The sequence below is a fragment of the Mustela erminea genome, chromosome 13 (assembly GCF_009829155.1).
Source record: "Mustela erminea isolate mMusErm1 chromosome 13, mMusErm1.Pri, whole genome shotgun sequence".
NCBI lineage: Eukaryota > Metazoa > Chordata > Mammalia > Carnivora > Mustelidae > Mustela > Mustela erminea.
The window spans coordinates 56726485-56747596 of record NC_045626.1 but is presented as its reverse complement, the minus strand read 5'-3'; the positions used below and the strand labels follow the sequence as shown (position 1 = coordinate 56747596).

The following is a 21112-nucleotide window of genomic DNA, read 5'->3' as shown; positions in this document are numbered from 1 at the left end:
CTGGGGTGGGAAACCCTATTCTGTCCTCTCTGACAGTCCTTTGGGGTATACTCTGGCAGCACTATCCACATATGAGCCAATGACAAAGAGGATGATTTTTTTTAATTGCAACACTGCATGGCCTACATACATACTAGAATGAGAAAAAAATATATGGGTCTCTAAATTACCATCCAATCCTCCAATTAGAATTACTTTGTCAAAGATCTAGTAAATGAAATGAAATTCCCTATGTTCAGATTTTTAAACTGTTAAGTAATAGATATTCAGCCCATAAAGGCTCTAAGCTCATGATGCAAAGACAGAGGTTAAAGCTGGTGAGGATAGTGGGCCTACTGAGAGAAAGCCGGGGTGAATGTGTGTGAGAACCGAGGTCAAACAAGGAAAAAATGAGAAACTCCGATTGTTACAATCTTCAAATTCCCTATCCTGGGAATTCTACTGGCCCCAAATGTGGATAATCACAGAGCCCCATCTACCTCAGTTTCTCTTCTTCCTTGCTCTTCCCTGGGAGGCAGGAATGGTCTACCCCTTTCAAGACCTTCTGGGACACCAAATGTGGTCAGGAGGCACCCCAATTTGGAACGGGGCAGTTCCTTTGTAGCATTATCCTGCAGGGGTGAATCCCCAGAGACAGCCTGCCAGAAACTATTGGACACAGACACCTTTCTCTAAGTCAGACCTTTTAAATTGGAAAAAAGTCAAACCACACTTTATAGAGAGGATCCTCAGAAAATGTCTGAATGGTTCACTACTATTCTTGCCATGGACAAGCCTCCTTAAGCAGCTAGCCAGACTCTGTGAAGTAGGCTCCTTACAGCCAATTAGCAACTCCTAGTAAGTGAATGATGAAGCCCATGAGGAGGCTTGGCACATGTATGATTTAAAAACAAAACAAAACAGGTAATACCCCCTTACTGGCAGGGGCAGTCCTGGTGGCCAAACCTGGTTGGGACCCAACTGTTGCTGAAGGAATGGTGAACCACTCCTGAAGGTGTTGTTAATGGGACTAAAGTGAGGGGTGCTGAAGCAAAGAAAGGCTTACTATAAAGTCAAGGAAATTCAACAAAAATTAAATGATGATCCCTCCGAGTTTCTGGAGAGGATTTATCAAGTCTATCAAAAATATACCAATGATGATCCTGAAACTCTTGAAAACCTGAGAATGGTTAATGTGACTTCCTTGGACCAAGTGCCCTTGATATAGGAAAGAGGTTCTAGAAGCTTGAGAGAGCAGCAGCCATGAACTCTCAATTGGTAGACCTTGCTTCTAAGGTATTCAATTTGAGGGAGGAAAAGTGTGTGAAACAAGCTGCTCGGTTTCCCACAGCCCAGAGTCGACAAGAAAAATGGAGAAAATGAACCATATTTTGAAAAAGACCATCACAAAGCTGAGTCAAGAAACTCATTTAACATGAGAAAGGGAACTGCTGCTCGCCCTTCTCCACATAAGGGTGGCACCTCAGCGTGGGCTCAGAGGGAGCTCCTATGGAACTCCATATGGAAGATCACTCCTGGCCCCCACCCACATAGAATGAGAAACAAAAATTAAACAATCCATACAACACTTGAACCAAAATATTAACCATCATTCTTCGTTTGCTTCCTCTAGGATGGCCTCCTTGCTGGAAGGACCATTGCACCCATTTCAATCTGGGGACAAGCTCTTTTTAAAAACTTGGAAAGGACATAGACTTGACCAAAAATTAACTGACAAATGGTTTGGACCTTATGATGTCCTACAAGCCACCACTTCCTCCCTGAAATTAGGCAAAGTGAACCTGTGGATACATGAGTTAAACAGTGCCCATTAGTAGAAAAGGAGGAGATAGAAGAGACCACCAAACTCTCCTACTGGGAAAGTCACTCTAATTAGGACTTAAAATACCTCTTTAGAAAAGAGAACACATAACCACTATGCTTATCCTGTGCACTGTATTAATCATGTCTTTTTTCTCCCTAGCTTGGAAAGAGAACACTAGTTTGTGTAACTCAGGATTTGCCCTCAACTACTTGTGTTGTCAAGTGTTGGAAATGTCACCCAAAAACCCAGTTGGTATTGGACCATGGAGACCCTTTGGTACACACAGCTTATGATCCCTCAGGAGTTCCCAAGGGGAACAGAAGTCCAATCCTTAAGGCCCAGACAATAATGTATAGGGTTAGAATCGCTAGATTTTCCCAAGATGATCAGAAGGCACCCCTGTGTGTTACAGTCCCTCTCCTTATGATATGAAAGGAGGTAATTTCCAGAACACACACACAAAAGGCATATATTCCCCCAATCAGATACCACATGAAGCCAAAAAGGACAAACTCCCTATGTGTAAGCAACAATCTATTTCTTTTCCAGCTATGGGCAATATATTCACAGCCAGGTTCAGCTGGGCAGAGAACCTGGGCAGAGACTGGATGGAACGAGCTGCCCATTCGGTAGACCGATTCTCCCTTTTGTCTTTGTACTCTTGGCTGGGTTTGTCTTTATTTGAAAATTAGATAGAGTCCCCTGGGCAGGGACTGTGCTACAAATTCTATCCTGAAACAGTATCTCTGGTCACTTGAGTGACTGCCTTCTCCCTCCACACTTCTCAAGAAACTAAGCACTGGGCCAGCTCCCTGAAGGTATTTACCAGACTAGGATATGGCCTCCCAGGGAATATTCCTGATGGGAATGCATATTTCTGTGGTTATACATAGTTGCCATGGCAGGGGTCGGGGTGGGGCGGGGGTGGTTGCTGCATATGAACACATGCTTCGTAACTTATCCTGAGTTCTAACCAGTGTGGCTAATGATCATAAATCATTCAAATCCCCTGCTAAAGTCATCGTGGATAACCGTATGGCTCTAGCATATATTCAAGCCGAGCTATGGGGAATTTGTGTCATTATTCATTCTTCTTGCTGGGTCCATATTAATGCTTCATCAGAGGTAGAAGCAAGCATCAAGAAAACTAGGTGACTGGGTGCCTGGGTGGCTCAGTTGGTTGGGCGTCTGCCTTCAGCTCAGGTGGTGATCCCAGGGTCCTGGGATCGAGTCCCATGTTGGGCTCCCTGCTTAGTGGGGAGCCTGCTTCTTCCCTCCTTCTGTCCCTCTTCTCCCCACTCATGCCCTCTCACTTGCTCTTACTTTATCTCAAATAAGTAAATAAAATCTTAAACAAAAAAATAAAAAAAAGAAAAGAAAACTAGGTGGCAAGGTACATGGTTATAATAACCATGGGCCAGCACACCCCTTTCTTGGATAGAATAGGGGAAGGGGTCAGAGATTGATTTGAACACTTGTTTTCATGGATAATGGCAGATATAAAGTCTGTCTTCAAAGAAATAATCAAAATGGGCTTGGCTATTCTACTCTCAGGAGCAGGGTTCTATTCGGGATTCAGGCTCACCTTGTGGTGTGTACCTAAGCTATATTCTTTCAATTCACATGCTTTAATGAGTCCGAATTAATTAATACAGCAACAGGTACCTTCCTTCCACTTTGAAAAAGACCTCCATCTTCCCTGTCCAGCAAGAAGAAGCTGGATTGAGAATGGCTGCCATATTCCCATAAAAATGGAAGGAAACATTGGCAGTGGAGCATGGTCAGCAAGCACTCTTGCTCAATTAGAGCTCCAACAGTCCAACCCAGAAATGGACCTCTTAATTCATGCTCTGAAACCCACTGTTCTAATTTATTTTTTAAATTTATATATTTTTTTATTCTGATTTAATTAACATACTTTGCTCCATTAGTTTCAGGTATACAAGAGTGATTCAAAAATTCCATATATCACTCATGTTAAGTGTGCCTCTTAATCCTCTTTACCTACTTCACCCATCCCCCACCCACCTCTCCTTTGGCAATCCCAGTTTGTTCTCTATAGTTAAGAGTCTGCTTTTTGCTTTGCCTCTTGTTTTCCTTTCTTCGTTTGAATTAAATGAATTCAAATTCCACATATGAGTGAAGTCCTATGGTATTTGTTTTTCTCTGACTGGTTTATTTCACTTAGTGATATATCCTCTTTCATCCATGTTGTTGCAAATGGCAAGATGCCATTCTTTTTTAAGGCTGTGTAATACTCCATAGTGTATATCTATTACATCTTTATCCATTCATCAATCAATGGGCACTTGGGTTGATTTCATATCTTGGCTTTTGTAAATAATGTTGCAAATTTTATGAATTAGTTTTTTTGTTTTTTTTTTCCTTTGGGTAAATATGTAGTAATGGAATTACTGGATCATATGGTAATTCTATTTTTAATCATTTGAAGAGCCACTGTTTTCCACAGGGGCTGCACTAATTTGCATTCCCACCAATAGTACCTGAAGGTTTCTTTTTTTTTTTAAGATTTTGTTATTTATTTATTTGACAGATAGAGATCACAAGTAGACAGAGAGGCAGTCAGAGAGAGGAGGAAGCAGGCTTCCTGCTGAGCAGGGGGCCCGATGCAGGGCTTGATCCCAGGACCCTGGGGCCATGACCTGAGCCAGAGGCAGAGGCTTTAACCCACTGAGCCACTCAGGTGTCCCGAAGGTTTCTTTTTCTCCACATTCTCACCAACACTTGTTTCTTGTGTTTTTGATTTCAACCATTCTGACAGGTGTAAGGTGATACCTCATTGTGAGTTTGATTTGCATTTCTCTGATGACTAGTGATGTTGAGCATCTTTCCATGTGTCTGTTGGCCATCTGGATGTCTTCTTTGGACAAATATCTCTCTTTTTTTTTTTAAGATTTTATTTATTTATTTGACACACAAAGAGAGCTCACAAGCAGGCAGACAGGCAGGCAGAGAGAGGGAGAGGAGGAAGCAGGCTCCCTGCAGAGCAGAGAGATCGATGCAGGACTCGATCCCAGGACCCTGAGATCATGACCTGAGCCGAAGGCAGCGACTTAACCCACTGAGCCACCCAGGCACCCCTGGACAAATATCTCTTAATGTCCTCTTCTCATTTTTTAATTGGGTTATTTGACTTTTTGGTGTTGAGTTGTATAATTTCTTTATATATTTTGGATATTAACCTCTTACTATTAATATCCTTGGCAAATACCTTCTCCCATTCAGTAGGTTGTCTGTTGTTTTTATTATTATTATTATTGTTTCCTTTACTGTACAAAAGCTTTTTATTTTGATGTAGTCCCAACAGTTTATTTTTGCTTTTGTTTCCTTTGCCTCAGGAAACATATCTACAAAAATGTTGTTAAGGCCAATGTCAGAGAAATGACTACCTATGCTCTCTTCTAGGACTTTTATAATTTCAGCTCTCACATTCATGTCCTTAATCCATTTTGAGTTTATTTTTGTGTATGGTGTAGGAAAGTGGACCAGCTTCATTCTCTTGCATGTAGCTATCCAGTTTTTTGAACACTATTTGTTGAAGAGGCTGCTTCTCTCCCCATTGCATATTCTTCCTTTCAAAGATTAACTGACCATATAAGCATAGGTTTCTTTCTGGGCTTTCTGTTCATTTCCATTGGTCTATGTGTCTATTTTTGTGCCAGTACCATATTGTTTTGATTACTACAGCTTTGTAGCATAACTTAAAATCTGGAATTGTGATGCCTCCAGCTTTGCCTTCTTTTTCAAGATTTCTTTGGCTGTCCAGGGTCTTTTGTGGTTCCATACAAATTTTAGGGCTGTTTTTCTAGTTCTGTGAAAAATGCTGTTGGTATTCTGATAGGGACTACCTTAAATCTGTAGATTGCTTTGGGTGATATCAGCATTTTAACAATATTAATTCTTCCAATCCATGAGCATGGAATCCCTATTCTCATTTTTTATTCTTTTTTCTTTCTCCTATCCAGCTTGATTGCTTTCCATTCCTCTTGTATTCTAGCTCACTGACTTGTTCGTCTGCTTCCTCAAATCTGCTATTTATTCCCTCTAGTGTATTTTTAATTTCAGTTATTGAGTTCTTCATCTGTGTTTTTTATATTTTCTGTCTCCTTGTTGAGGGTCTCACTGAGGTCCTCCACTCTTTTCTCAAGGCCATTAAATTCTCTAACAGGCACATTGCTTATCTCTATTTCGTTTCACTCTTTTGCCATGATTTTGTCCTGTTCTTTTATCTAGGAGATAGTCCTCTAACTCTTCATTTTGTCTAACTCTGTGTTTCTATGTTTTAAGAAAGTCAGCTACATCTCATGCTCTTGAAAATAGTGGCCTTATGCACAAGAGGCCTTGCACTGCTTTGTGGTGCAATGTCCCCTGTGGACCAAAGCCTGGCTCTTCATGGGTGTCTCCTGCTTGTGAGCCATGTTATTGTGGCTGAGCTGCATTTGCCTTCAGTCCAGTCACCTGTAGTAGCTCCCTCTTCCTGTGGTGGGCAGGGTTTGATCCCTATGCTTGTTAAGGCCCCAGTTTGGAGCTGCCTTGGGCTTGAGTTGGGTCAGAACAGATGTTTGTCAGAGCTACAGTCACACCAAGTGGTAGGGTGCTTTCCCTACACTGTCCCCTGATAGGCTTTCATTGGTGGGCGGAGCCTGTCTGCCAACCGCATGTCTGTCCTCAGCCTGCTGCTGGGGCCATAGGTGAACTGTTGTGTGTTGTTATCTCCCCCTCTCCCACAGTCAGGAGTCACTCTGGAGTGGTGTTGGCCCCTGCCAGGGCTGCTTGCATACAGTCATGCCTCTGGCACTGCTGAGGAATTGCCTCCTACAGAGGGCAGGTTAGAATGGACATGTCCAAAGGAGAACACAAAGCCGGGGCATGTGGTGTTAGCAGGGTCTCCACAGGTGTGTTTGTAGGAGCCAGTTTGGAGAACTGTAGCCTCTTCTCCACAGTTAGCTATGGAGAGCCCATTCTGTCAGTCTTCAAGTCATTTTCTTGTTATTTACACTAATTTAGGTTTTCTCTAGGTTTACCCATGCGATGAGGGGAGCTTGGGATTTCCCTACTTCACCAACTTCCCCAGTATCCACTTCTTTTGGTCTATCTGCCTGTTCTTGTGATCAAACTTTCTTGAGGCACTGATGAAAATATTTTGCAATAACTGGAACATTCCAACCACCAGACCAAAATGCCTTGATAGCAGCAAAATGCCCAGAAGACCACATCCCACATGTCCCCTTCCCTGCCCATGATCACCCACTGAACACATACTGACCCCCATCCATCATCATGTGCTCTCTGCCCGCTCTCTTGCACGTAGCCTAGATTCTCTCCCAGTGAAACTCTAGGTGTCCATCTTGTGGGCAGACCGACCAGTTGTTAAGGTTTGAGCTTACCACCTCCCCAGGCTGCTGGCACCCAACATATATTACTCCCTTTCTCTTTTCCAAACTTTCTCTGGAGTTATTGGCTTCTCTTGTGAGGAGTCCATCCAAGTGTGTTGGGCAACAATATTGGCAAGCCCAGCCAGGGGACTATGCTCTGGATTTGTCCAAGCCCCTCAGGATTTCCTGGGATAGAGAAGTTGGCCACAGCAGTGCTCAGGGATCATCTATTTGTTTCTGAGTTAGTTGCTTTGACAGATTGGTCTGTGATACATGCAACAAATGCAGATAGAGCTGATGTTTTCAGAGTAGCCTTCCGTGACTTTCTAGCAAATTAAGTGGGCTGAAGGCAAATACAGCAAAGAATCAAAGGTTGCTGGATAGGGAATAAAGCCTGGAGTTTAATGTAAAAGACGGAATGACCCAGTCATTCCTACTCCCTCAGCTGCTCATCTACCAGGAAAGATGTCAGACTGGTAACGGGTAGATCAAGGTTTAACTTCTGGCAAAGTCCAAGATCCTTTACGTCCTCACTACACAGAGAACTCAGAACAGGTCTTAGGGTCCCAGGACCCTTCTGTACCTCTAAGAATTTGTTTGAATTGGGAGACTCTAGAGAAATAGTAAGACTGTCAACATTCTGACTCGGTCTTCACATTCCCTCTTACCACCTCCCACTTGCTCCCAGCCCTACCCCTTTCTTAAGAGGCACGGGGAAGGGACTTCAAAGCCATTGATGCATTTTTTTTTCTTGTCAAAGCAACCACTTACCTTAAAGATCACTGCTTCCCTTGCCTCTGACTGGATTCATTACCACTATATTCCAAAAGCAGGGAGAAGGCATGAGTAGGTGATTCCCCAGGCATCTCTGCGTACAGGCAGGGTTAGATACCCTGAGAAATAGAGAGATAGCCTCCAGAAATTTGAGGGATGGGAAAGAATAAAGAGAAGAGAAAGATACAGAATCAAAGTGGAATCCTTCTCTCTCTCTCTCTCTCTCTCTCTCTCTTTTCATTAGCACAATAAAGCAAGAAGGTGTTTGGGAGAGGAAAATACTATTGGTAACATGGCAGAAAGTCAAGGTCTAAATCAAAGGAAGTGGTCCCTTAGCCCTGGTGCCCTTATGAGAGCAAGCAGCCAGGGCTGCTCACTGCTGCCGCCCAACAGAGGAGCAGGTTCTAAGTAGCAGCAATTAGGACAAACAGTAATTAAGAAATTAAACATGTGTTAATCACCAAATACTTGACAATTTATATTTTAACGAACAGCAATTAACCTACAATTAGGTGCATTCCATGCAGGTTACCATTGTGATTTGTACTTGTAGAATACTATTCTCCTAAAAATAGGACAAGCTCCACAGAAGGACTGCTATGGTGAGAACACTTTGCTAAGAAATATTTTGATACTCTAAATGCCAAGTTAAGATAACTTTAGGGGAAAGACTTAGAAAAGGAGAGATGCTCAAGGAGACTTACTATTGAGCAAAAGTGCTTGATACAGTTGTGTCTACTTTTAGAGAAAACCTCTCCAAATACAACAACTGCAAAACTCAGACTCTGACCAAGTTGAGAAATACCAAATGGGTAGTAGCCAAAACCCAATGGGCATCCCCAACCAAAAAAGAGTTAAAGACAGGACAAAGGAAAGGAACCCAGTGCGTCTGTCCCCAAGATGAGAGGTATTTTGAGCACCTGCTTCCCATGGTAGAGAGTCCAGAGCACGCTGATACCTGAAACACTCAGAATACCTCACCTCGGTTTTTTTGTTTGTTTGTTTGTTTGTTTTTTTAAGGATTTTTTAAAAAGATCTATTTATTTATTTGACACAGATTGAGAGGGAGATCCTAACAAGAGAGGCAGGCAGAGGAAGAGGGGGAAGCAGGCTCCCCACTGAGCAGAGAGCCTGATGTGGGGCTCGATCCCAGGACCCTGAGATCATGACCTGAGCTAAAGGCAGAGGCTTAATCCACTGAGCCACCCGGGCACCCCTAACCTTGCATTTTTGTATGACAGCAAGTTCTGGGATGTTCTGCAGGGAAAGAAATCTGGTTCACTTTATTTCACCTAGGTTCATGGAAGGATTCATTTCTGTAACCCCTTTTCACTGAGGTCCTTCTGCCTTTCCACTAATCACATTTAAGGAGTGATTTAGGGAGAAAGCACTCAGATATTAGCCATCTCCCTTCTTCTATCTACCCTAATCTTAATCTCAATAAACTACTACTATTTGTGGAATGGCTAGAACATTCTAAATGTGCTTTTCTCCATTCCTCTTTAAACCCTGTATGGCTTTTATATTTAGTCCCATAATTACTGAGTTTCCATAAGTTTAAGTCAGTTGCCCAAACTTATAAGTAGACAAGGCTGATACTTTAATCAGTTCTGTTTAACCCAAACCATATGTTCTACTCTACTATGATGTTACCCAATTCCAAATAATATTATAACATGAAATATCTTTAAAACAGTTAATTCATCAATCCTAACTCATTATATCAAAGCTACTTAATAAAATGTGAAAAGCATCTTTTAAAAAAATAAAGTGCTATATGTTATGGATGAATGATATGTCCCTCCCCATTTCCATATGTTGGAAATATCCTCACAATGTGAGGATATTTGTAGATAGAGCTTTAGGGAGGTAATTCAGTTTAGATAAGATCATGAAGGTGGAGCCCCCAAAATTAGCAGCCTAAAAATAAGAAGAATGAAGACAGGAGCTCTTTTTCTCCCAATGCACACGTAGAGGAAAGGCCACTGAGCCCCCTCTGAGAAGACAAGAAGGCAGCCATCTACAAGGCAGGGTGAGGGCCCTCATTAAGAACTGAATCTGTGAGAATCCTACAGGACTCACAGGCTCTGCAACCATGAAAAAAGAATGTCTATCATGAAGCACCCAGTCCTTGGTCTTTCTGTCATAACCTGAGCTTAGACAAAGGCAAAAACACAACTTAAGATCTGGATTGTGGTCAATGTCAAAACTAAATCAATGCATTAGACTCTGGAGGCTGTAAGGGGCCCAAGAGAGTTCACACCTAGAGATGTTGGCTGGGCAGTGTTAACGTGAAAGAGAGGAAAATCACAGTTGATGTGAAAAGCACAGTTGAGCAGACCTACCTTCTGATCTTGCCTAGAATTTTGTCCCACTGCCTCAATCCTGCAGATGCCTGGAGGCTAAGGCAGAACCTTAGTGCAGGTACCAGAAGGGCAGTGGGAACATCACAGACCTACTTCTTCTCTACTCTGGGAAGGTCTCCTCCAAAAGAAGTTTCTAAAAACACTTAGCCCCTTAGCTTAGTCTATCACATAAAAGTCTAGCTTAACCAAACCCACTTCCTCTCCTTCCATTTTAGTACTATGGAAGAAAAAATTTTGTTGGAGCCATATTTTTTTTAAATTACAGCACTGATTGCTAATATAGTTGTAAAAAAGGTTATTTGATAAATAGGATATATTCCCTGTGCAAGAAAAACGTTTTTTTCTTTTTTTATTCTTTTGAATTTTATGTATAAAAATAGTACATATATATTGGAGAAAACTTAGAATATGACCGACCAATAGTATAAAGAAAAAAAGTTCAAATCACCTGTTACCCAATTAGCTAGGGAGATACCACTTTTTAATATGTTTATTTCAGCATATACTTTAGCCTTCATTTTATTTTATATATATATACACACACACACATACATATGTTATTATATATATATTTTGTCATATAAATATAATTCGAAAATTTAAAAATATAATATATAAAATTTAAATTGTGGAATTTATTGTTTTATACCAGTTTTTCCACTTAATGCTTAAAGTAGATCATTAAATGGTCTTCCAGGACATTATTCTTAATTGTTGCAAAATACATTTTCATACTGAGGTAACATAAATTAACTAACCCTCTAATGTTGGAAATAATACTGTTTCTGATTTTTCATTATTATAAATAAACTGCCATGAAAATCCTTATAGTTAATTATTTGCAAACATTCTTCCTTATTTCCTTGGGATGAATTGCTAAGAGTAGATCACTAATTTAGACCTATCTAAATTTTTAGCACTTTTAAAACAAGTGTACTTTTAAGAAATTTTAACAATTTATGTGTATACCACTTAATTTAACAATTTGTATATGTACTATTCAAGACACATGAGATTTCTCAAATCCTTTAATTCTAGAAACTGCTGCAGGTATAAGGGTACAGAGACAAATCAGGCACAACAGTGACAGTCCATTTATTCCCATTATCAAATCCAGGGATAGAGAAACTGGGATAGATGCATCTTCCCTAACAAACATCAAACCCATAGAATGGATGCCTGGGTGTTGTTCCTGCCATTAGGAAGACAAGCAACCCTTGAGGAGGCTAAGTTTTCCCCTTCCCTGAGTCTAGCCAAGCACCTCAATTAAATATGAGAGATGGTCTTGGATCCATGTTCCAGCTGGCTCCTGAGCGAGCCAAAGGAATTAAGAAAGAGAAAAGCAAAATATCTCGATCCTCTTAATGAATCCTTTTAGCTTGAAATCAATTGAGTATTCTCAAATTCAAGTTATATTTTAAAGGTGCTGTCAACAAAAGGGAAAAAGCACAAACTACCATTGTCACTATTTTCCCACCTTTGGTCCTAAGTCAGGACATACTTGTGATAAAAATCACTCTCTGCCAGAAGGGACATGAAATCAGGGTTCCTTCGGTACCACTTCTTAAGTGCTCCTGGTCTCCATCCTTTCATTACTTTCAATGAGAACTCCAACTGGGTGACATGGATCTTAACAGAACATCCCAAGGAATGGGACAGCCGCCCCTCCATGACAAGGACTTAGGTCTATGCATGTTCTTTTCTTCCCATAGCTTACAGGGATGGGAACAGGATCCTGCACCTCGCTAGCTGGTCCATGAGGCTCACTTCCTAATGACTCATTTACTCCTGAGAGCAACTCATGACGAAGGATTCTCCTCTTTGAGATTCAAGTGCTATGTCTCTGTGGGTCAAATATGCCTTACTTAACATTGCGCTTCTAGATAGCATTTCCTGCCATGTTGTAGGTTACTTAAAACAACATTTTGGGGGTTTTCCCCTCTCTTATTTTCTTAAAACAGTATATCCATAAACAAGTTCTTTACTCATTTCTTAAGGTAACCTATAAAGACTTAACACACTCCTTAGCAAATAGCCCATGCTTCCCTAACATGGATATTTATAAAACACCTATACTTCTTACACATTCTCTGATTATACTAATATAAAAACTGTGTTTTCAGAAGTTAGAAGATGCATCAAAACAGGAAATGAGAACAAAGAGCGTACCTGATAAAAATTAGGCCAGAATGTACTAATGGCCAGTTCTGCCCTGTTCCACGTGCGGGTAGGGTCTCCAGATATGTTCCAGATAGGATTCCCCAAAGGCCCATTATTGACCTTCACGTAGACGTTGAGTAACCCAGGAGCAGCATTACTCTTGCTGGATACAAAATAGTGAAAATCAATGCAGTGGGTGTCATTTTCTTTCAGCTGAGGTAAGAGGAGGTGGGCTCTCTGCCCCTCAGGTCTCCCAGATGTGTTCACCAGCATGAAAGAGCCTGTGGAAAGAAAATCAATGGAGAGTTACTACCTGAAATACTACTTCCTGATCATCGCTCAAAGCCGTCATCATTTACATGGTGGGTTGACACTGCAATGCTATGGATCTTACTTAGGTTTTGAGAGCCCCGTCTCTTTCACACCTTTTCACCTTAAAGAATTCTCAATATCAGTGAATGGAAAGGTCCCTTGAACTTACTGCATTCCGTCTCCTAAGTAACAAAAATATGCATAATTTGCTGACCTGCACTGATTACCTGGTAGTCACTAGCCATGTGTGGCTATTTACATTGAAATTAAGTAAAAACCCGTGATATGAAAAGCTTGGGTCCTCAGCCACACTGGCCACACTTCTAGTGCTGAATGGGTTCCTGCGGTTGATGGCTACCACACTGGGAAAGCACACATGTGGAACCTTCCTATCATCTCAGAAGGTGCTATGGGACAACACTACTCTGTGAGGGTTCCACCATTCAGCAGTTGAGCACGTTAATATTCTCATGTAACCTAGAGAGAGAGAGAGAGAGAGAGAGAGAGAGAGAGAACAGATTGGCCTGATTTGTGGAATCTTAAAAGACTTTACTGGCCCTATGATGCTCCCTGTTGCCAATATAATAGAACTTTCTTGTATTTCATTGCCACCAGCCCTTCCCCATTGCCATAACAGCTGACTTCTTGATAGTGGAGGTGTTTTCAAGACTGGTAATGACTGAGTGTACTGATGCCATTGTTGTGCCAGTCAGAGGATGGTTGTGCTCAGAAATCTCTATGAGCAATGTGTATCTTTACATCCAAACCACCAGCCCACCCACGACTGCTGAAGAGTTTCCATGTGGATTCAAGCTTTCCAGATACCGTGACATCAACTGTTTCACTTGTCTAAGATCATGTCCCCATGTTTAAGATCATGTCTTAGATCAACAGAAATGTCAATTAAAATAATTATATGAGTTTTATATATCATATATTTGCTTTTATCTTTCTTTATGTAAATGTAAAGTTTTTATGTAAACATAAAAAAAGATAAAAGCAAAATGTTCTAAGATAAAAGGGAAAACAGAACATCATAAAGCCTTTCTGGCAGAGAGGAAAAATGTATTGAAACTCTGAGGGGAAAGAACACCTAAATTTGGAGCATAAAGATGAAAAAAGAAATACTACTCACATATGGCTGGACTCATGTTTTCTATTGGGAGAGGAGACTATTCCTCAGCTGAGTATTCTTTTTAGAATTTCCATTATTATGAACCATAATTTTCAAGGATGTGTGTGTGTGTATGTATGTTTTTGTGTATATTTATTTTAGTACACACTCAACGAATACCAAAAACATACATACACTACTAGAAGAAGTGGATTTTTATTTTATTTTATTTTATTTTTTCAGTGTTCCAAGATTCATTGTTTACACACCACACCCAGTACTCTATGTAATATGTGCCCTCCTTAATACCCACCACTAGGCTCACCCAACACTCCACCCTCCTCCCCTCCAAAACCCTCAGTCTGTTTCTCAGATTTCTTTTCTTGTCTACAAGCTGTGATTTCCCAAACAGCAAAAACAGAAGACAGCCTTTCTCAGAGAATTATTATGAGGACGAAATAAACAAACCATAAATGTAGGTATATATTTTATAAACTAATAGGCTACTGTTATGGAATCAATACCAGACAATGTTTATTGATGGCTGTTAGCTCTACAGTGCCTGGTGTAAGGGGAACTAGTAGTAATGGCATTAAAGATAAACCGGAATTGAGTCAAAGAGAGATCAGGAAGCTGTTTACCCAGGTTTTAGGATGAGCTAGTGGCCAAACCAAAACTTTGAGCCCCTAAGCTTCCAGCCCATCACTCACCCTGTTACACTCCAATAACCCCATGTTTCTTCATGTGCTGTTTGAGCGTATATGAAGAAAACAAACCCCTTCGCGACAGTGAAGGAAAATTACAGTCGCTCTTTGAAAATAGAGCAATTTTTCAAAAGATGAATGTTATGCACCTGGAAATATGAAAGCCAAGCCACAAGGGAAGGGTTATCTCTGGAACATATATTCCAGTAATAAGGAAGAACTACAAATGTGATTTAAGAATGAGTTGGGGGCACAGAGAGGAAACAAGTGGCAAGAGCATATCATTGAAATGATTCGGGTGAGCCAGATTCTATTAAATGTAAAAAAAAAAAAAAAAATCTTAAAAATAGGCAGGTAGACCAATCCCCTCACAAACCTAAAGCTGACTGTTCGTGTTTATGATATGAGTTAAAAATCATAATTTTCTGGGTAAATATAAGCAGATCTATTCCGTATTTGATCATGTGGGGCTCTGTTATCTGCAACCTAGTTACAATGTATTTTCCTACTGGTAGGGCTGACCAGGACATGGCGTTGAGGTCAACGTTGAATCACCAAAACCTTTAGTACAAGGAAAGTACTTCTTGCAATGTTTCCATCAGTGAAACTCAGGCAGCCACGGGTAGTAAACACAACCATATGTAAAGGATGGCAGAAGCATGTATTTCCTGTATCCCGTGACATCTAGTTTAGATGCCTGGGTGAAGCTGAAACAGACAAGTCTCTTTCCACATGTTGATATAAACTGGATAGCTTCCTACCATTACTGTTCAGGGAATCACCAGGAATCCCTAAAACACTATTCTCCTAGCTGTGCAACCGATTCTCCATTATACTCCATTCCAGCACAAAATGCTCTGTCGGCTGTCTGCGATGTCTAAAGTATACAGACATTTTTAACTTGAGGTCGAGGTGAAATGCAGGTATTGTAAGTTATAAATACTCAAATGATCGTAATTTTATACTCCTTTCTCCTTTTAACCTTTTTAAGCCAGAAAACATGGTTTCTTTTGTTACCAGGTATGCTTCGGTGATGCAGATGAGCTCAAATGGGATTAGCAAATAGGGGCATGACATCCATCTAACACAGAAGTCCCTTGGGTTCATGTGTGACTTCTGGCAGGACATTAAAGTTTTTGAGTGATCTCAATAAAGGGCCTCATGATGACCTTTAAACAAAGATCCTTTCTTGCACAATGCCTCCACTCAGGGGAAGAAGTGACAAGAAATTTAGTGGTTTCAAAAGCCATCCTCTCCACTCTGTAAAGTTGTCTGGGAAACTGCAAGAACAGAGGAAAAAACCTTGGAGCTTCTGCTCCCCTCCTGAGTTGAAAAGGAAAGAACGTTGACTGATGAAGAAGACAAAACCTGGACCCTATTTTTAAGTTGGCAGAAAGTGAAAGTTGGCAGAAAGTGATCTCTATTAGAAGGGACTGACTACAGTAGAAAGACGAAAACCAGAGCCTGAGGATACAGAGTGAAGGAAGGAGTTACTGGGATTCTGAAAGCCAGATGGGAGTTGATGCGACCAGGAGTTTTTGGAGGGTTGTTACTGTTCATGTTGGTTCTCCAGCTACAGAGCTGCATAGCTTCTGAGTGACCAGCCCCAACCTCATTTCTCTCACAAACTCTATCATTTTCAGTATGTGATTCTGTGAAAAGAGTCAGAGATCTTCCAAGAACATAGATGTGGTATTGGAGGACATGCCTGCTCTATCCCCACCATCTTCTTCACCTGTTCTGGCCTCAGGAAGCAATTCTGCTTTGACTAGTCACAAGCAAAGTTCTTCTACCTTTCAACAGAAGAAATGGCACCTGAGCAACACTATGGTCAACACGGAAGATTCTGGAAGAAAAGTCTCTCTTTTCCAAACCCCTTCTCTGGGATATGGTCACCTGAGAAATCCTTTTTTTTCCCCCTCAGTTGGTATTTTTATGTAGCCCCCATAATTAATGATTAATGTATAAGGATACTTAGGACAATGCTTGCCAAATAGCACAAGTTCAAAAATTGTTGACCAGCATTACCACGACTTTGTTTTCCTCACACCTCATCCAAATGTGTGGCTTCTTTAAATTATCTGCAATTTGTTAACATTTCACTTGATATTATTTCTGCCTGTCCACATCACAACCTTCCTGGTCCTATCCTATTTCATCTAAGTGGTAATTTTTAAGTTTCCTCTACTTTATTAAGAGAGGAACATTAATATTAAAGGGTTACAAAACCTTCAACACAGTTGATCTTGCTTCTACATTAAAGCTCTGGGAAAAGGATCTTTATTTCTACATGTGGTCACGAGGACTTATCTCACAGCTTCAAAGTAGAGAAGATGACATTTCAGCCAACACAAGTATTTCCTGATGGTTCTACAATATTGTCTTATGGTAACTTTACATGTGAAAGAGTGAACACTTAATGCTTAGCAGTCTGGCAAAACCAGAATCCTGGGGGTAAATTCCCAGTTGGGCATACAAAAATGGCAGGTGGGAGGGAAGAGATGCCTTTTAATTGTTTGAATTTATCACCTAACGGCTATGAAAGTAAAGTCAACTCGCCAATGTTTAAAGGATCCAAGGCATTTATATTCAATTTTAGACTATTAAGTCTGTTTTTTAAAAAATATTCCTATATGGCTGAATGTTTAATTTTCACCTCCTGCTTCAATGTTTTGACTGTGAGGAAATACATTTTCAAAGGCTAATTGGGTCTCCCTCAGTAGGTACTTCCTTACCTCAATTTTTTTTCCCCCAACAAAAAACACTCCAACTGGGCAAATAAATAAAAGAAATCAGAATTCAAATTAGCATAGAAATTCTGTGTTCAAATAACAAAACACCCTTAAGTCACAAGTGTAGAAGTAGAGAATATAACATTGCAGGCAAATGAAAAGAACTCCATGTAATAGAGCTGGCTTCAAAAGGGGCAGTTTTTTTTAAAAAGCACACTTTGAAGGTCTTTAAGAATCATTATTTTGGTTTCTCTGAAAACGAAAACTTCGCTATGAGAACATGCAATATTCACATTCTTGAATCTTTGGGTGAATTAAATTTAGCTTAATCATATCCACTGGCAAATGCTTTTGACTGGACTATCTTCCATCATTGTTTATGACAGCAGCAATAGCTAGATATAATTAGTTATTCCCTTCTACCCCATCATTAAAATTTGCATTGGTGTGGTAGAGGCTCTAGATTTTTAAAAGCTAAGGAAATTGCATAAATTCTCTTCATACATTTCAGAAACTTTGTGAGCCCAACAACAAAAAAGGGAGTGTTTTCCATCATCCAGCAGGAAGAGAGAATGATGTGTGTTATTAAATACTTTGGCTGGTGGAGAAGCAGCATTTTATGAACTTGCAAGGGAGCAGATCTTCCACCCCAAATGTGTCTCTTTGGCATGGGGATTATTTTAAGCTGGTTATTCTTTTTTTTCTTTCTCTGTTTTTAAAAATTCTTTATTCAAATTCAATTTAGTTAACACATAGTGTATGACTAGTTTCGGGGGTAGAATTTAGTGATTCATCAGTTGCATAAAACACCCAGTGCTCATTTCACCAAATGCTCTCCTAATGTCCATCACCCAATTACCCCATCTGCCTCCCCTCCTCCCTTCCAGCAACTCTCAGTTTGCCTCCCTGTTTTCATCCTATTTTATTTTTCCTTCCCTTTCCCCTATGTTCGTTTTGTTTCTTAAATTCCACATATGAGTGTGATCCTATAATAATTTTCTTTCTCTGATTGACTTATTTCACTTAGCCTAATACCTTTTAGTTCCATCGATGTCATTGCAAATAGCAGGATTTCATCCTTTTTGATGGTTGAGTAATATTCCATTGCATATACATTCCACATCTTCTTTATCCATTCATCTGTCAATATCTGGTCTCTTTCCATAGTTTGGCTATTGTGGACATTGCTGCTATAAACATTGGGGTACAGGTGCCCCTTTGAATCACTATGTTTGTATCCTTTGGATAAACACCTAGTAGCAGTTAGTTACTCTTAACAGCACACACAGGTGAAGTTTTCAAAACTGAGTAAAAGTCACCCTTGCCTAAGAGACACTTATTAGGGGAAACTCCATTTGTAACAGTGTCTCCTCCCTGTGGGGATAACCACATTTCTAGAAACTCTTGTCAAATTTACAAACAACCTTATCCTTGTTGACTGCTTTTCCTTTCCTGATTCACTACTTCCAGCATCCTTGGCCTTTAGCTGAAGATGCTATTCAAGTTCAGGGCTTCAGCCATTTCAGGAAGTTCCTTTTCTAGGGTCTCTCCCATATATACAGGAAGTATACAAGATATTAAACTTCTGTTTGTTTCCTCCTTTTAATCTGTTTTATATTAATTTCTTGTTATATTAATTGATATTAATTTAATTACTAGACCAGCCAAAGAACCTAGAAGGTGTAAAGGAGCAAAATTTGCCACCCCAAAGTGTGTCTCTTTGACATATGGATTATTGTGAAGAAATGGAAGGCTCAGGAAGAAATTCTGACCCTCCCCCTAACTCAATAAAAGAATTTAGATAGAGGAGCTGCTCCAAAAAGTGAGCCATCACCATAGAAAATAATATGAATTAGGTGTGGTGGATAGGAAGGAACTTAGAAAAGTCTGTTAACAATCTTCTCTATGTCCCATTGTTTCTGCCTGACCCAGCAAACACTTGTTTGTCAAACACTTACTCTTTCTCATCTTCCTGTGAATTGTTTTTCTTCCCTTTGAAGTCTCTGATCACCACCTCCTTTTCTTAGCTCTGAATGGTGTATAAGCCCCAATTGCATGACTCCTTGTAGATTTCATATTCTTATGGAATGCCCTGTGTACATCTGTAACTAAGTTTTATTTTCTCCTGTTAATTTGTCTCATGTCAATTTAATTCTTAGATAAGCCAAAAAAACAAAAAAACAAAAACCAAAAAACAAAAACAAACAAAAAAAGCCCGCCTTGAATCACAGGAGAAAATATTTCCTCTTGACAAAGGCGAGAAGGGAAAATTTCTCACCCCCACAAATATTAATGTCACTCTAAAATTCACTTCTTAAGCCTCTTAATTTTAGTAAAAGTACACAGATCATTGGCCTTTCTCTTCTTTGGCTGTTTTGTCTTCATTTTCTTTTTCTTCTCTGTGACATGTCTTCAAATTTGTAGATTTAAAACCCAAAAGCTAAATAGAAAGTTTACAAGTTCCATTTTTGCTGGTGTAAATCCTGCCTCTAGTTTACAGGGCTATTCTGTTTTTCTTCTGACCTACTATATATACCAGTTGTAACCATTCAGCTATCTAGAGAAGTGCTTTTCGAACCACCTGCGATGAACGACCATTTTTCTAAAAATATCTGATGCATCTCAGATCAAATGTATGTAAAATGCAATAAACATGGACTTCCAAAAAAGAATCAATAAAAAGGCATGCAAAACACAAGCCCATATTTCTTAGTAGATTAAATAACTGTAAAAACACTCTTGTCAAATTTCTATAAAATTTCTGAAGACTTGCTCTCAATTTCTATAGTGGTCATGGGCAGGAACAGTATGCTGACCAGCTCTGATGTGCAGACGCCACTAAGTAGCACAGGCTTAAAGTTCGAGTAGTAGAGCAAACTGGGTTCCCAAGTACCCAAGTGTATGTAATTTTTTTTTTCTTAACATGGGAGAAAAAGACAGAGATTGACAAATTGAAAGAAAGGAAGGAAAAGAAATTCTCTAGTTTCTTAACCCAACGATGAAGGCTATCAAGCTGATCCTTTTAGCTGTGAAAGAAATTGGTTAAGGAAGACACAAAGGAAGAATGGAAAGTGAATGGAGAGGGAAGAAGCAAACACAATCTTGGGGAATGGAAAGATAGCCGCGAGGCTGAATTCAGAACAGAACCAGCTTGGAGGCAAGGAGGAGAGGAAGAGGGCTCCAAGAACACATCTTAGCTATTTTTAAGGAGAAAAGGAGAATGTAGGGAAGTCATGTGCCACCCAGTCCTTGGGTCAAGGGCTGCATCTATCCCATCTCATTAAGTCCTCCCAACAATAAAGACCCACAGAAACACAGAAAACAGCTCATCAAAGGGTTCACCAACAACATCTGATGGAGCTAAAGGGAATATGAATTTTTCACATTCAGGCTCTAATGAAAGCAATGCTCTAAAACCAACATTTTCCAAACATGTGGACCCATCATGATACCAAAACATTGTATATGCACCCCAGTACGCAAGTGTGATGTTCTGTGTGCACACGTGCATTACACACACGCACACACACACACACACAGAACTTTCAGAACTTCCACGAAGAAATATGTGCCCCTATTTTTTCTTATCAAGTGTATGTATATTATACTCACGTTTCCTATTCTGCTGTTTCATTTTGTGACATACAGACGAAAATGAATGCTGGACACAACTGACAGCTGGTTCCACAGCCCATGGATGCTTAAAATCATATCGCAACTCCTGTCCAAATAACCCAAACAAATAAGATC

The 21112-nt window shown here is 40.1% G+C and overlaps 1 protein-coding gene across 12 annotated transcripts in view; it reads right to left on the bottom strand.

Moving 5' to 3' along the window:
• Window positions 1-21112, bottom strand: part of PTPRM (protein tyrosine phosphatase receptor type M) — a 761675-nt gene that overhangs the window by 455493 nt on the left and 285070 nt on the right. For 11 of the 12 annotated variants that reach the window (XM_032310611.1, XM_032310612.1, XM_032310613.1 and 8 more), the window contains one exon: window positions 12510-12781. In XM_032310611.1, the coding sequence (XP_032166502.1) occupies window positions 12510-12781 (272 nt within the window). Of the gene's footprint in view, window positions 1-12509; window positions 12782-20974; window positions 21012-21112 lie in introns of those variants that run through there. The other variant, XM_032310621.1, reaches the window with a different exon arrangement.